This window comes from Pistacia vera, unplaced genomic scaffold, assembly GCF_008641045.1.
Source record: "Pistacia vera cultivar Batoury unplaced genomic scaffold, PisVer_v2 Contig272, whole genome shotgun sequence".
In the NCBI taxonomy this organism is placed as follows: Eukaryota; Viridiplantae; Streptophyta; class Magnoliopsida; order Sapindales; family Anacardiaceae; genus Pistacia; species Pistacia vera.
The window spans coordinates 1386047-1401392 of NW_022196082.1; the positions used below are offsets into that span (position 1 = coordinate 1386047).

Sequence of the window (15346 nt, forward strand, 5' to 3'; positions counted from 1 at the left end):
GTTAGGGGTGATTGAGGATCCAAAGGGAAAGAAAAAAGGCGAAGAAAGGGCGGTTAATACTAGCAAGCAAAGAAAACAACAGAAAGCTAGAATAAGTGATCATTTTCAGTAAGAAGCTAATGTAGCAGGGGAAGAAAATCACTCAGCTTTCTTAGAGGAGCCCAGTCCAAATATTTTGGCTTTGGGCTATCATGGCCTACCTTATCCTCTGAGTCCATGCCTCATTAGGCAAATAACCTTTAGATGTGAAGCACTCTTTATTAACCACTTTGCCTAATTCTATCTGGAAGGCAAAGAACCTTCGACATCTCTATACGAACAACATTTTTCTTAAAGTTGTGATAACTGACAATGGGTATCCAATCAACCTTCAGACCTTACGGGGCGTAGTAGTAGGCGATACTAGGCATACAGTTAACTGGTTGAAAAGGTTGAGGTGTATAAGGAAATTGGGATTGACATGCCACACAAACTCAATTCCAGAAATAGCTGATTGGATTTAACAACAGAACAGTCTTCAGTCTTTGCAGTTGAAATCAATGGATGACAATAATAAACCTTCACACCTCCATTTCCATCCATGTTGAGTCACACAATGCTGTCAAACTTGTATTTGGTCGGAACGATCAATCGACTTGACATAGAAAAACTTAACCAAAATCTGAGAGTCCTTGCATTGTCAAGGTCTCATCTATCAGAAGACCTAATGCAGACACTAGAAGGGCTGGAACACCTTAAAGTGCTTAGGCTTTTCTCTAATTCCTACTCGGGGAAAAAGATGCATTATCGTATTGGTAGCCGTACATTTCCCCAACTCCAGGTATTGAAGTTATGGATGCTAACATAGTTGATAGAATGGACTATCAACAAAGGAGCCATGCCTGCCTTACGAGATTTAGAGATTAGATTAATATAATAATTTGAGTAAATTAAACTTGTTAGAAAGAGGATTAGTTACTTTTTAAATGAAATAACAATTAACAATTGATTTTGTATAATGCATCACCAGATTAGATGTATAGTCAATTCAATTTAAACACATGATTTCAACGCCAAAAACAACATCACATCTTAGATTTCATAATTTTATAGCCCATTAGTTATACGAATATATAATTCATTAATAAAAAATAAGATGAAATCTCTAAATTTTGTTGTCATCTAAGGTATTGCTCGGTAGGCTTTCTTCAAGCACTAACATTATTCATTAATAAATGCATTATTTGAAATTACAAAACATTTGGCACCCTGAAGAGAACGTCAAAACATGCAATTTTGCATGATATTTACATATAATCTGACTAACTATTTCATGATCAAATCACTTATAGAGATGATCTACAACAAAATAGTAACAGGATGTTGTTCACAACTCAACAATATAAAACCATCTACGACGCCAATAAGGGTTTATCAACCAAACTGCAACAATCTTTAAGAGCATAATTATGGAGGACGCAACAAAACTGATATAGGAGATATTCATATCAATGAAATATTGTCTTCTCTAGTAATACTTGAATCTTTTGGTCGTGATTCAATTGCATTGCAATTTTTGGGCAATGGTTGTCCACAAAAAAATGGATTTCCCTCATAATTACTTTCTTCAAAGGTTCCAAATTGTACAATCCTATCAGGGAGTTTACCTGATAAATTATTGTGTGCCACACTAAAAACAGCCAAATTATAACTCAACAAGTTGGGAATGGATTTTCCTATTCAAATTGTTGTATGAAAGATCTAAACTCTCGATCTGCTTGAGATTTGAAAATGTCAATGGGATTGGTCTTGTCAAGTTGTTGTGAGAGAGGTTAAGTGAATGGATTCCGACAAGATTTCCAATTTGATAAGGAATCACACCAACTAACTTATTGTTGGAGAGATCAATTCCATACATGTAGGCAAGAAGTCTTCCTCGGTAAGAGTAAGATATAGTCTTCGTTGTAAACTCTACACTTTCTTCCTCTCTAAGAGGTATAATTCGAACCAAATGAGAATCAAATACAAAATCAAAAGCAGTAGTAACTATTGTGATATTTAAACAAGGAGGGATATGTCCAAAAAGCTTGTTGTGAGAAAGATCTATCAAGCGTAATTGACTTAACTTACGTAAACGAATTGACATTTCACCTTGAAAATCGTTATTACTCAAGATAAGGCAAGTTAAATTAGAAAGCATATCAATCCAATCAGGAATGTTGCTTTCAAAGTGATTATATCCAATATCTAGTGTCGTTAGAGAAGAAATATTGGATAATCCATCACTTAGTTGTCCCTGTAACTTATTTTTTGACAAATGAACTTGTTTAATTGATGAAGGGGGAAAGCAAGATGGTAAACTCCCAATAATATTGTTCTCTGAAAAGTCTAATACTTCAAGACTTTCTAGTTGACAAAACCCTAATGGGATTGGACCTTCAAGATGACTCTTTGACATTATAATATCTATCAAACATGACTTATTTCCTAACCACCTTGGTAATGTGCCAACAAGATGGTCATCGCTTATATACAACCCTTCCAAGGAGTAATTAGACAAACTATCTGGCATCTTTCTAAGGAAATGATTGCCATCCAATTGTAAATATAAAAAGTTTTTCAAGTTAAAATTTGTAAGGAATATCTGACCTTGCAAACTATTGTTTGACAATACAAGGAATTGTAATAAGGTGCAATCCGTGGCCAAATACTCAGGTATTCCTCTAGTCAACAAATTATTAGACAAATCCAAAAACACCAACGACTTCATGTCACCAAACAAAGAGGGAATGCTACCATTTAAAGCATTTCTAGAAATGTTTAAAGTTTGTAGCATTGGTAGATAAGCTCCAAATTCCGTTGGAATATGCCCATGGAAGGAATTGATGGATATATCTAATTCTTTCAAAGACATGTGAGGCTGAATTGGCAAAGGCCCTGAAAGAGACTTATTAACTAGAAAAAGTCTTTCTAGCTTGGTATTGTTCTTTAACAACCAAACTGGAAACTTTCCCTTCAAATTAATTTTAGAGAGATCAACTTCTTGTAAGTCATATTGACTATAGAGGAATTTGGGGAATGAAACACTATATCCATAACTGGGTAATATGAGGAAATTTAATTGAAATTTTGGGGCCAAATATTATGACTCAATTCCTGCATATATTTCATTATCTACCATAGAAGTTCTTAAGCTTTGAGTGGTTAAAAAATGGTTCAAGGGAAACAAGGATATGGAAATGATTGTCTGAAAGCCTTAATTCTTGGACGGATGTCAGCATCTTAAGAGGAGATAAGGAGATATTTCCCATAAAATCATTGTATGAGATATCTAATACTTGAAGGGATGTCAAGTTTGCAAGACACCAAGGCAAGGTACCCATTAAACCATTGGCCCAGATCTCTAAGTGTTGAAGATGAAGCATCTTACAAATTCCTGAAATTAAAAAATGTTCCTTAATAGTTACTATATGAAGCACAAGAGTAATTATAGTCATATGCAAATGTTACTTAATCAATATGCTTAATAATTATTACAGTGCACAAATTTAATAAATATACTAGCCATGTGCGCTATTTCTTTTTTAAACGAATTATATATAAATTATAAATTTTACTTGTAAGAAGAGGGAAAAATTACTAACCTTGGTCAAATAGAGTGTTGTTGACGTTGAGGTTACTTCTTATAATTTTAGTATATTGAAGAAAAGTTATACCCGTAATCATTTGAAGAAAGTTGTTGTGAAAAACAGTACTGTAAATAAATAAATTTGTCAGATTCTTGAATGAAAGCAACTCTACAAAACCACAAAAGTAAATAAAATATTGTTCAGTAATCTACACCAATTATTATAATATTCTAAATTGAAATGAACATTCAATATGGTATAGGGACTAAACTAGAAAAAAAATTCATCAAGGTTAAATAAAATCTTAAATGCAAATATATATGTACATTTCAAGGTTTTTAAAAGGCTTTTGATAATTTCATGTGAGTATTTAAAAATTGTCAGAGATTTTTGAGACATCTGAGACTTTATGGTCTTTTAAGTTGATCATAAATACTAATCTTTCTTAATTAGTTTGATTTTGTTGCTTTGAACAAAAGAGTAATGTTGGCTGCAATTTCTTAAAGAGGAGTCCATACATTTTATCTAGTCTCAAAAGCAAACAACCTTTTTAGACTTTCTATGGGACCACTTTAATTCTCAAAAAGGATATTTCAACTAAAATTTAGCCATGAAATTTGGGAACTAATTTCAATAAAATATTTTACTACATTTATATCCTTAATTAAAATAGGATATGGGCTTAACCTTAAAAAATAATAATAATAAAAAATAAATAAATAAAAAGTAAGATGGGCTAAAGAGCATATCTTTATTATGTAATGCAGCATGGCCAGTAGCGGCTTGAAAAGCCCATGATTCAGGAAAATTGATGGGGGCTACAAGCACCTTGGAAAATTAGATGAGGGCCTCCTTAGAAAGTAAAATAGTTCTTTCTCTTATTTTTTCTATTTGCATTATATAAGATATTTTTCCTCATATTTTGTATGCATCGAATAATATATATATATACACCTGGGGGGGTGGGGGGGTGGGTTGCTCTTGTTACTTTTTTTATTAATAGGTTTGGCACTTTAGTGCAGTAATCATGTTTATTTCTATACATGACATTATTAATTATAAATTATAAATTTTGCTTGTAAGGAGAGGGAATAGTTACTAACCTTGGTCAAATAGAGTGTTGTTGACGCTGATGTCACTACTAAAAATTTCAATAGATTGAAGAGAAGTCATACCCCCCATCATTTGAAGAAAGTTGTTGTTAAAAACGGTGTCGTCAATAATTAAATCTATCAGATTCTTAAACGAAGGCAACTCTACAAAAACACAAAAGTAGATAAAATATTGTTCAATAATCTACATCAATTATTTAATATTCTAAATTGAAAAGAATATTTAATATGGTATAGGGGCTAAACTAGAAAAAAGATTCAGCACGGTCAAATAAAATCTTAAATACAAAAATAAAAAAAGATAAAATTACATTCATAAAGAAAGAAGAGAAATAAAGTTGTGTTCAGTTTAATAAGTGTGAAAACAGTAAAATTTAGGTTTAAAGAGAAAAAGGTTAGACTAAAAAACAACTTTAATTAATATATTCTTAGTGTTTCGAAAAATAAATGATCTATAAATCTATAAATCAATTTTCAATTCATATAGCTAATCAATTCTCATCGAATCCTTTAATAAAAAGCAAAATTCAATTTTTTTTTTCATTTTATTTTGTGGAAATTGTAAATACTATGGAATGAATCCTAAAAATTGTCTTTTGTCAATGAATGCATTAGACTAGAGTTTTAATTCCACTTTTCAGTTTTCTTGAACATTATTTACAAATTACGCAAACTCTCAGGTGACGTAAATGCTCCAATGCTTTGAAGAAAGTTTATCTGGAAAGTAGAATAATAAAAGCTAAAGTCTACTTTTCTGTTGAAACAGCAGAACAAATTTTAGGAAAGTTATTGTGTAATTATGATAATAATTTAAAGGTAGAAAAAATTAATGTACTTACTTTCAATATTATTGTAATTTACCATTAGTAGTAACTGCTCCACTAAAGTTGTTATTGCAGAATTCAATAACCTTTAGGGATGGAAATAAGCTCAATGTATGTACAAGACTGTTTCCATCACTAATACTCACATTTCTTAGACTAAACCAAATCAACTTCCTCAAACTTGTTTCACTTGTGTGTTTGCGAAAATATTCAAACACTAATATTTTCAATGCTTTCTCATATTGAAAAAAAAAAAAAAAACAATTCTTTAAATTTATTTGATTTAATAATTAGAATAAAAATACCTAGTACGTGTGTGCTATGTGTGTCTCATAAAGCAAAGCAATATTGGTAAAGGATGAGAAATGTAAGTTTAAATATTATTAACCTTAATAAATACCTTTGGAGAATACAATTTTTTTAATCTCATTTCTGCCATGTACAACTCCTCTAAGTTGCTCAAAGAATCCAATTCTAGCAAGAGTTAAAACAGAGGGATTAAAACTAATCAAAAAGTATTTAAGAAGACTTTTAATTTCGTTGAAGGAAATGACAAAGTCCTTTAATGATGAAAGACCAAGTAGAGATATGATAAAATGCTATTAAAACATTTTTATCATCAAAACTTAATTAATAGGTTTCCCTAAGCCAACATTAATTACTTGTAGATATCCATAGGCTTCAATATTGTCTTTCTAAATGAATATAAGTTTTATCCCTTCTGACAAATCTCATTTCTGTTCATCTACTCTACCTTCTTTGTGTTGGTCAAAGAGTTTAATTATAGAGTCAGCTAAAACCATGAGAAAATGAAGAAGATGTTTGGACAGACAAAACTAATGTTTCAGAAAGAATCTTATTCAAAGCTTTAATTTACTTGAATGCAATATCTCCAACTCTAGTTTGACAAAGCAAAGAGAGAGAGCATTCAGAACATAATAAATTGTTATACATGAGAGAAATTAAAGATGAGAAGCAAACTTACCTTGAAGATCAATGGTGCCTTACACTTCGATGTCATACATATATAGTTTCTTTAGTGATGAGAGAGTAGACACATATGATAATATGCTCTTGTTGAACATGTTACCGCTTCAGCTCAGAAACTTTAAGTTACTCAACCTTGAAACTGAAATCAACACATATAATAATAGTAATAATAATAACCATACATAGTTTTGTGAACCAATCTAAATATAAAAGTGATAATAAAAGTTGTCATTTAAAAGAACATTACCATTAAAATGGTTTAGTTCTCTAAACTGATTATAATCTAGAATTAAATTCTTGAAGATGAATGTTGGCTCAAAGCTAATAAAACGTGGCTGTCATTGAACATACTGTAACTAAGGTCGAGATCCATGAGATTATTCAAGTGTGAAAATTTTTCAAAACCTACAAAGCAATTCTTGTTAACAAAGGCATGGAAGTAAATTTTCATTATTTAAAGTAAGGATGGAAAAACTTTCATTCTCAACAAAACCGGCTATAAGATTGTAACTTAATTCAAGCCTTTCCAAATCTTGGAAGGGAGAAAACAAAAAAAACATTTAGATACCACTCTCCTAATTCCTGATTTCTTGTATTGAAAAGAAAAAGTGAGGATACTCTGCTAGTTGCGCTACTACATTCAATCTTTTCCCAGTCACAAACAATTTGAATTTCCATGTCCGCTCAATCCAATTTTGAAGATGGTTAGGATCATTGAAGAGATGTTTAAGTTGCAAGAGAGCAGATCTCTCTTGCTTCAAACACCCCCTAATCCTCCATCCTTGTAAAGAAATAAACATCAAAATCAACAACAGCCACATCCTCACACATTTTAAACTCATCTCTTAATAAAACACTAATTGCACTGCTTTTGTGATTGCCAAGAGATTAGCTTTGTGCTATTTATAATATTATTAGATCTCAATATTATAATACTATTAGATCTCAATATTGTATCGACTAAAAAAATAAAAGTATTGTCTTTTCAACCAACAACTTCATTTGTTGTAGGGCATAGAAGAGGTCAATAAGGACAAAATTAATGTTGGACCCCACTATTGTGGAAGGAAAATTCCCAATGAATGCAACTAGCTTGAAAAAGTCAAATTACGCAGTTTCATGAAAGCAAATTAAATGATTTGAGACTGCTCAACCATAACTAATTTTATTAAGTATCGTTAGATTGTTAAAAAAATTATATAAAACATTTTATTTTTATATTGTCATATAGAGTGTTGTTCGCGTGTGTCCCACAATTTCAATTAACAAAATCAATTTCTATATATATATATAATAATTTTTAATTTATATACATCCATATAATATATATGAAAAGGTTTAATTAGTACAACATTAATTTTGATAAGCAAATTTTGATCTTTAAAAGCTACTCTAACTACTTTTAATCTTGTGGTATTGGCTCCCACAATTTTCAATTTCTAAATGGCTTTCTATTCTTGTAGGACCAACTTGTGGAAAAAAGGTTCAACTTATGGAATCCAGTTGTCACAACTCATAAACATTTATTTCATGAAGACTGACTCAAATATCATGACTCTTGAAATACTGCAATTTCCATACTTTAGTTTTCTAATAGGGCAAGAAGTCTACACAAAATTATTAAATGTAGGCCCAAGCCGTGGAAGAAATGTTGGAAAAACCAATTATCACCACTCAAAGACATCAATTTCATGAAAGCAAATCCAACACAAGAATAGACTTTGACATAATCATTTTATCTTATTTTATTTATTAAATCTATGTAATTCAATATAATTATTACTCATATATATACGAATATGATGAATAATATGTAGGACCAAGTTGTGGAAAAAAAGTTCAAGTTGTGGAATATCAATTGTCACAGCTTGAAAACATCTATTTCATGAAATAGACTAATATTATTATATAATTAAAATACTATGGCGGAGATTCAACAAGCATAATTAAAATACTATGACATAATTAAAAGGGGGAACGACTTACACATACCCAAAGTTTGATGTAAAGACAAAGTAGTATCCAAAAGGTTTGGAAATGACAAACACCCACTTCCGTCATGTTCTGTTAGAAATTTTCATCTACTAAAAGATAAAAATGGTAAAAAGACTAAAATACCCACCGATCTCCATTTGCAACACGCGCCAGCAAAGGCCAGTGCCACTGTTTATCGCTGAACTTCACAGAAAAAATGTTAAATCCGATCAAAAAATCGGTCGATGACGCAAGAGGGATGTGCAAACGAGCTTGGGGTGAGAATAGAATTACTATATTGTCTTTTAGCATACAGAAATCCCTAACAGAATATGATAGAAAATATTTGTTTGTCATTTCCAAACCTTTTAGGTATCAATCTGTCTTTATACCAAACTTTAGGTAGGTGAAAGTCATTTGGCCTAATTAAAATGTTTGATAATGTCTGTCTCTATCCCTCACCTAACACAGCCACTATCTTCATGAGTCCCACCCCAAAATTCTCTATCCCTCACCTAACACAGCCACTATCTTCATGAGTCCCACCCCAAAATTAATCTGAAACCAAAAAGGGTGTTGGTCTTACTTTAAAAAAAAGGGTTGGGGACAAATTTGTACCATTTAATAAAAATAATATATTTTTTTATTGTAATATATATTAATTCAATTAAATTAAAAAGTTTTGCACTAAGGATGTTGGTTTTCTCTTTTATCTTTAAAAAGGAGTCTTGTTGTATTGTTTGAATTGGAGAAAAGAATTGTGAAAGAGAGGAAGACTTGGAAAAAGATTAATGAGTTTTAACTTATTTTATAATAAAGAAACCTTTTTAATTTTATATAACTGTAGACCAACTTGACTTAACTAATACGGCACGACTCGTGTGTCAAGTCCTACCGGCCCCAAGCCCATTTTATTTTCGTTTTCTTTCAATTAAATTTGACTGCATGTGGGGCTCCCATTTTAGTATAAAAAATCTAAATTGGAATAAAATAATAGTTTATTCTTATTTCTTTTTAATTTTTTTTCTATTTTAAATCAAAATTTTTAACATAAAATTACAAGAAAACCCGTGGTTGATATATTTGAGATAAACTCTTTAAGACGAACAAAATAAATGTTATTTTGAAATGGTTTTTTAGACAAATATACCGAACACGTTTTTATTTCTCACATTTTTAGATAGAATAATATTATATATATATAAAGTGATATGTCATACCATGATTGGAAAAGTAAATTTGACTTTAATTAATAAATTTAAATTAACTTTACAAATTTATTCTCCTGATCATGGTATGACACATCACTTTCACATATATTATTGTATAAAGACTTTGTAAGTATAGTATTATTCTTTCGAATATATTTTCAGACAAACATGACAATTGCGTTTTAATTTTTCACATTTTTCAACCATTTTCAATATTCTAAAAAGAATAGAAAACATAAACACAGCCTATGTTTTCTAACATTGGTTATAATAACCAATAGTTATATTAATATCAGAAGACATCGAAGCCGTTAAAAGTTACTTACGTCATTAATGGAATATGAACTTCATTTTAAGTCCGTCAGTGATAATAACTTCAACGATGTTGTTTTGATATTCAATACATGAATGAAGAAGCAAGTCTTTCCAGTTAAAAGAGTGAGCGCCTTTGTTCTGGTAAAATTAGCTAATGCTACTGCAGTCCTCGTCAGATCACCATGGGCGGAAGCGCAGAGTTACGATTTGAAACTCTTTTCAATAGGATTACAAATACACTATAGGGGCGTTTGGTTGAGGTAATGGAAGATTATTGAGATTATGTCATCTTATATTATTTGATTACCATGTTTGACTATCAAGTAATAAAAGATTCCGATAATCTTGTATTACTAATAGTTGTTACTGTTGATCATATTGGAGATAATCTTATTACCTCCATTTTCTTAGGTAGTGTAAGATTACCAAGGTAATCTTATTTTTGTTACAATTCTATCTCTTATTAATAAAAATTTTGGACAATAATGTCCCTGTTTTAAAATAAATTTACATTAATATACTATTTCAATTTTACCCTTGTTTAATTAAGTTTTTGGACAATAATGCCCTTATATTTAAAACAAATAACAGACCACCATCGCCACCCAGCCACCACCGCCAGCAGCAGGCCAACCAACACAGACCGTAGTTGAAAAGTCGCCAGAGTCCGTAAAAATGACCGAGATTCGCAGGGAGGCCCCGGGAGGCTTCGATATGGCCGTTTCCGACTATATTGATGGCCGAAAACAGCCATATTAGGTCGAAAATGGCCAGATCTATTATGGCCATTTCCGGCCAGATCTAGGTGAGATCTGGCTATTAACGACCATGGACCTAGCTGTTAATGGCCAGATCTCGCCCAGATCTCGTCGATAATGGCTAGATTTGGCTTGATAAGGCTGTTTTTAGCCATCAATATGGCCAAAAACGGCCATATAAGAGCCTTGTGGTCACGGTGAGCTACTCACGGCAAATTTAGGAGACTTCCAGCGGTGGCAGCATGGGGAGGGGGTGATTTTGTCATAAATTAAAGTTTTATATAAGTGGGGTGTTTTAGCTAAATCTGAAATATTGGGGGTTAAAAGAAATTATTCAAAAATTAATAGTAAAAAAAATATTATATTAATATTTAAAAAAGAGGGTAATTTAGTAATTTAAATAATATACCCACCAATTTATTCCCCCTAACCAAACATATTAATATAACATACCCACCAACTAACCGAACATATTTTCCTAAAGATTCCTAGTAATCTTCAAGGTAATATAAGATTCCAGTAATCTAACATTCACTAAATCAAACGCCTCCTATAAGATAACCCGACATATTCTAAAAGTCACAATACAACCCTTTAATTTTCTTTCACTTTTCTTTTACCTTGTACTTTTTGCATATTTTTCTTTTTACCTTGTCCATTTATTTTCTCTCTCTTCCTAACTTTATATATATATGTCACATAAAATTCAATTTTGATTTGTGGGTTTTATTAATTTCCTTTCCAAAAGATCAAATAGCTTGGATTTTTCAGATAATTAACTAAATTTCAATAGTACTTGAGTAATGTTTTAAGTTTGTTATATAATTGATAATTTTGTTTTTTTTTTTTTTTTAAAATACGAACTAATGTTTGATTTACTTATATTTGAGATATGAAGTTATTAGATTGAAGTAATAGAGAAAACCCCTAAAATACATGAAAAGTATGTTGTAATTTACTAATTTTATTATTTTCTCCGTTACCGTCAAATTAGAAGTTGAAGCTCTCAATATCTGACATGTTAATGCTATATATATATATTTTAAAAAGATATATAATTGAGAATCTAAAATATAAGTTATTTTAAGTTTTCTAAGTATGAACTAACAATTATATATTAATCATAAATTTGCTTTGATTTATTTGCATAAATTAATTATTATTAAGTTTAACGGTAAATTTCTTGACTAATTAAACATCAAGTATAATAAGTTATGTTAGAAGTTGTATTTGTCTCACATCGTTAAATTGGTGGACTATTATGGTATATATATGTGATTGGGCTAGCTCTCTCTTCCCTTGAATTGACTTTTGAGTTTGAGTTCTACCTGAGCTCATTTATCATATATATTGTCCCTCTCTAGCTTGTTTTTCCTTTTTGGGCTTGGATAGAAGCTTTTTCCATCCACCACCACCCATAGAATAAAAAAAAGAGCCCTCAATCTGGTAAGTTTCTCGTGTTGAGTCAAATTAAGTCGTAAGCTCTACTCTTGGTGGTGCCCTTCAGTCAATACCTTTAAGTTTCAGCCTTGTGACCATACTCTCCCCAAAACCCAAAGACTTTGATTTCTCATTAGGTGTCAGGGGAGTCCTAAAAGCAGCATCCATTGATCCCTAGTTGGCATGCTTTTTGGGCTTGTATAGAAGCTTTTTTGGGGCTTGGGTAGAAGCTTTTTGGGCTTGGGTTCTACCCAAGCTAGTTTATAAAGTTATGATGATGTAAGACAGATTTTTTCAAATTAATTTGTTTGTACATCAAATCTTAGTCCAAAAAAAAAAAAAAAAACCAAGAAATGCATAAATTATTAATATCCTATCTATACACCTTACAATGATTTAGTAGCACAATAACTATTTCAAAATCAGAGAAGGTCTCCCACGATTATGAGATATTTGATACTGTTCAGTCATGCCAAAATGAGCCATAAGAAGCCATATATGAGAAGGGAGCTCTCCCCCTCGTCTCAAGTGATGAGCATGTTAACTTCCTCTACCTTGACTTGCCACATAACTTGCCATTTCAACCCAAACATCTCTAACTATCTGATATTTTCATTAATTTTGATGCAAGCTTGTGGGCATAATAGAACATTGATTTGATTGCGTCGTCTTTCACTTCGATGCTGAGTTCAGTAAATCAGTCCACCCACGAATTCTGTTATTGTCACCATCACCATCATCTCCACTACTCTGTTCAGTTTGGTTTGATGGGTCGAAATGCTTAATGGAGATTTTTGTGTTTCGTGAAATATTCCCCAACCTTAGAAAGAGTATCCCGACGCTTGAGAACACCCCCCACTCCAACTAGCAACTGAACAAGGAGATACATCATATATTTTGACAACACCATGCTCATTTCAGCAACAGTACTGTTATTTTCAGTTTCGAAGACTCTTGAATATTTGTCCCGGTAATAACAAAGTTCTGTTGCAATGTGCCAGATGAGGATACTTTCATCAAAGTCCATCTTAACACTCTATTTAAGCATACTATGTTTTTCAAGTGCACGGCTTCCGCTTGTCATCCTAAGGTTTCCTCTATTCTCCTCAGATTGACTAATATCCTTCTTGACATGGTTGAAGATCAACTCTTGCAATTCTTCGGGATTCGTTTCGCTTCCTCTATGTTCGTTAACTCGATCATGTTCCCTGTTCACATGGTTGAAAATCAGCTCTTGCAATTCTTCGGTCACCTGTGTATAAGACGTTCCACAGCAGCCCTTTCCTAGTAGTTTATTCCTGTACTGTTGCATTTACAGTAGTAGTTTATCCACAAGCCGTTGTTTTTTCAGTAGTCTAACAATCAGACGGAGCCCCGCGATTTTACAGTCAGATTTTCTTTGATGCAAAGACTTGTAAAACTGTATTGCCCAATGGAATTTGACCACCGTGGTAGTGAAAGTGTTGGTTCCAAAAGATACATGGGTTGTAGGATGGTATTGCTCTTCTTCCGCCCAATGAACCAATGTCTAGATTGATCAGAGAAGAATAGAACAATAGCAGCATATATCTCAAGAACGATAGCTATACCCAGCAACAAGAAAGTTAACCACACATCAAACTTGGAATATTTCTGCTTGTCAAGAAAACAGAAAATCACCAACTCAAAGCTGGTGAGACAAGTAGTGATAACCCGGCGAATTAGGCCCCAACGAGTATGAATTACGATGGCCTTGGTGTATATAGGATTGTAAACGAGCTGAGCTGAGCTGAGCAGAACCGAGCTTTCAGCTTATCGAGCTCGACTCATATGCTATAGGATCGAGCTCGACTCATATGCTATAGGATCGAGCTCGAGTTTGAGCTTAAGCCTATCAACTCAAGGAAATTGTGCTCGAACTCAAGCTCGAGTTCGAGCTGGCTTGTGAGATCGATTTCGAGCCAGGCTCGTTAAGGCTAAGTCAACCTTGGTTTGACTTGTACCAATTTCAGCCCTGCAGGCTTTTTTTGCTCTTGAACCTGTTTAAATACACAATTTTGCATAAAAAAATAGCTATTGCATCTTCAATTATATTAACCATGATAGTTTTGTATGGAAAATTAAATTAAGTGAACTAAATTTCTTATTTTAGTTTACCTCACTTAATTAATGTTTGAGCTACAATAACAAAAACATGTGATTGTATCAAAATACACTTCTACTTTTAATCTAGTAGTAACTACTAAGTTTACATCAAAATACAATCCAGGACATCAAAATAACATATGTCCACTAATCAAAATATAGGTGGCTGTAATATGTAGATGGTTGTCTATGTCTTGTATCGAAACCACCATCAAAATTTGTTAGATACCCAGCCTTCGCCTGCAATTACAACACATAATTAACTAATGAGCACTTGCCTAAATTGATGTACACCTGCCTAGATTTCATTTAACCAATATCCACAACTCACAAACACAATTCAATTAAGAAAAATCAAGCAAATGACCTCTATTTCCCCATGCAAAAATGACCTCTGATAGAATTTAAGGTGGCCCTGACTCCTCACCTAAGAAGGTCTCGTTGAATAAGAGGATTACCCTCTCTTATAATCCAATAGCTAGGTTTGAGCATGCCTAGTCGGTGTGGAACTCCAACACTCGCCCTCACAGTCAAGCCCATATGTTGGGTCATGCCTGCTATTAGAGGTAGTTGCTGGCTATAACTCCTCACCCGCTGGTCAAGCACTCAGCTCAACTGAACTTGGGCTCTGATACCATGATAGAATTTGAGGTGGGTCTGACTCCTCACCCAATAAGGATTACCCCCTCTTATAAACGTGGAGGCTTGAGTGTGCGATGTGGGACTTCAACACTCCCCATCATGATAAAACCCATATGTTGGGTCATGCTTGTTATTGGAGGCAGTCGCTAGCTCTAACTCCTCACCTGCTGATCAAGCACTCAGCTCAACTGAACCTAGGCTCTGATACCATAATAGAATTTGAGGTGGGCTTGACTCCTCATCAAATAAGGTCTTGTTGAATTAAAGAATTACCCCTTCTTATAAACCAATAGGCTTGAGCGTGCCCAGTTGGTATGGGACTCCAAGACTTCCCCTCACGGTCAAGCC

The 15346-nt window shown here is 32.7% G+C and overlaps 1 protein-coding gene across 1 annotated transcript; it reads right to left on the reverse strand.

Annotated features, from left to right (window-relative positions):
• Nucleotides 1-1684: 1684 nt before the first annotated feature.
• On the reverse strand, nucleotides 1685-13544 carry LOC116133692 (putative receptor-like protein 8). The gene is made up of 4 exons (XM_031419377.1): nucleotides 13283-13544; nucleotides 4712-4864; nucleotides 3158-3415; nucleotides 1685-2916 (listed from the first exon to the last, which is right to left on the reverse strand). Exons 1-4 carry the CDS (start codon nucleotides 13542-13544, stop codon nucleotides 1685-1687), a joined length of 1905 nt encoding a protein of 634 aa, XP_031275237.1.
• Between the last annotated feature and the right edge of the window lie 1802 nt (nucleotides 13545-15346).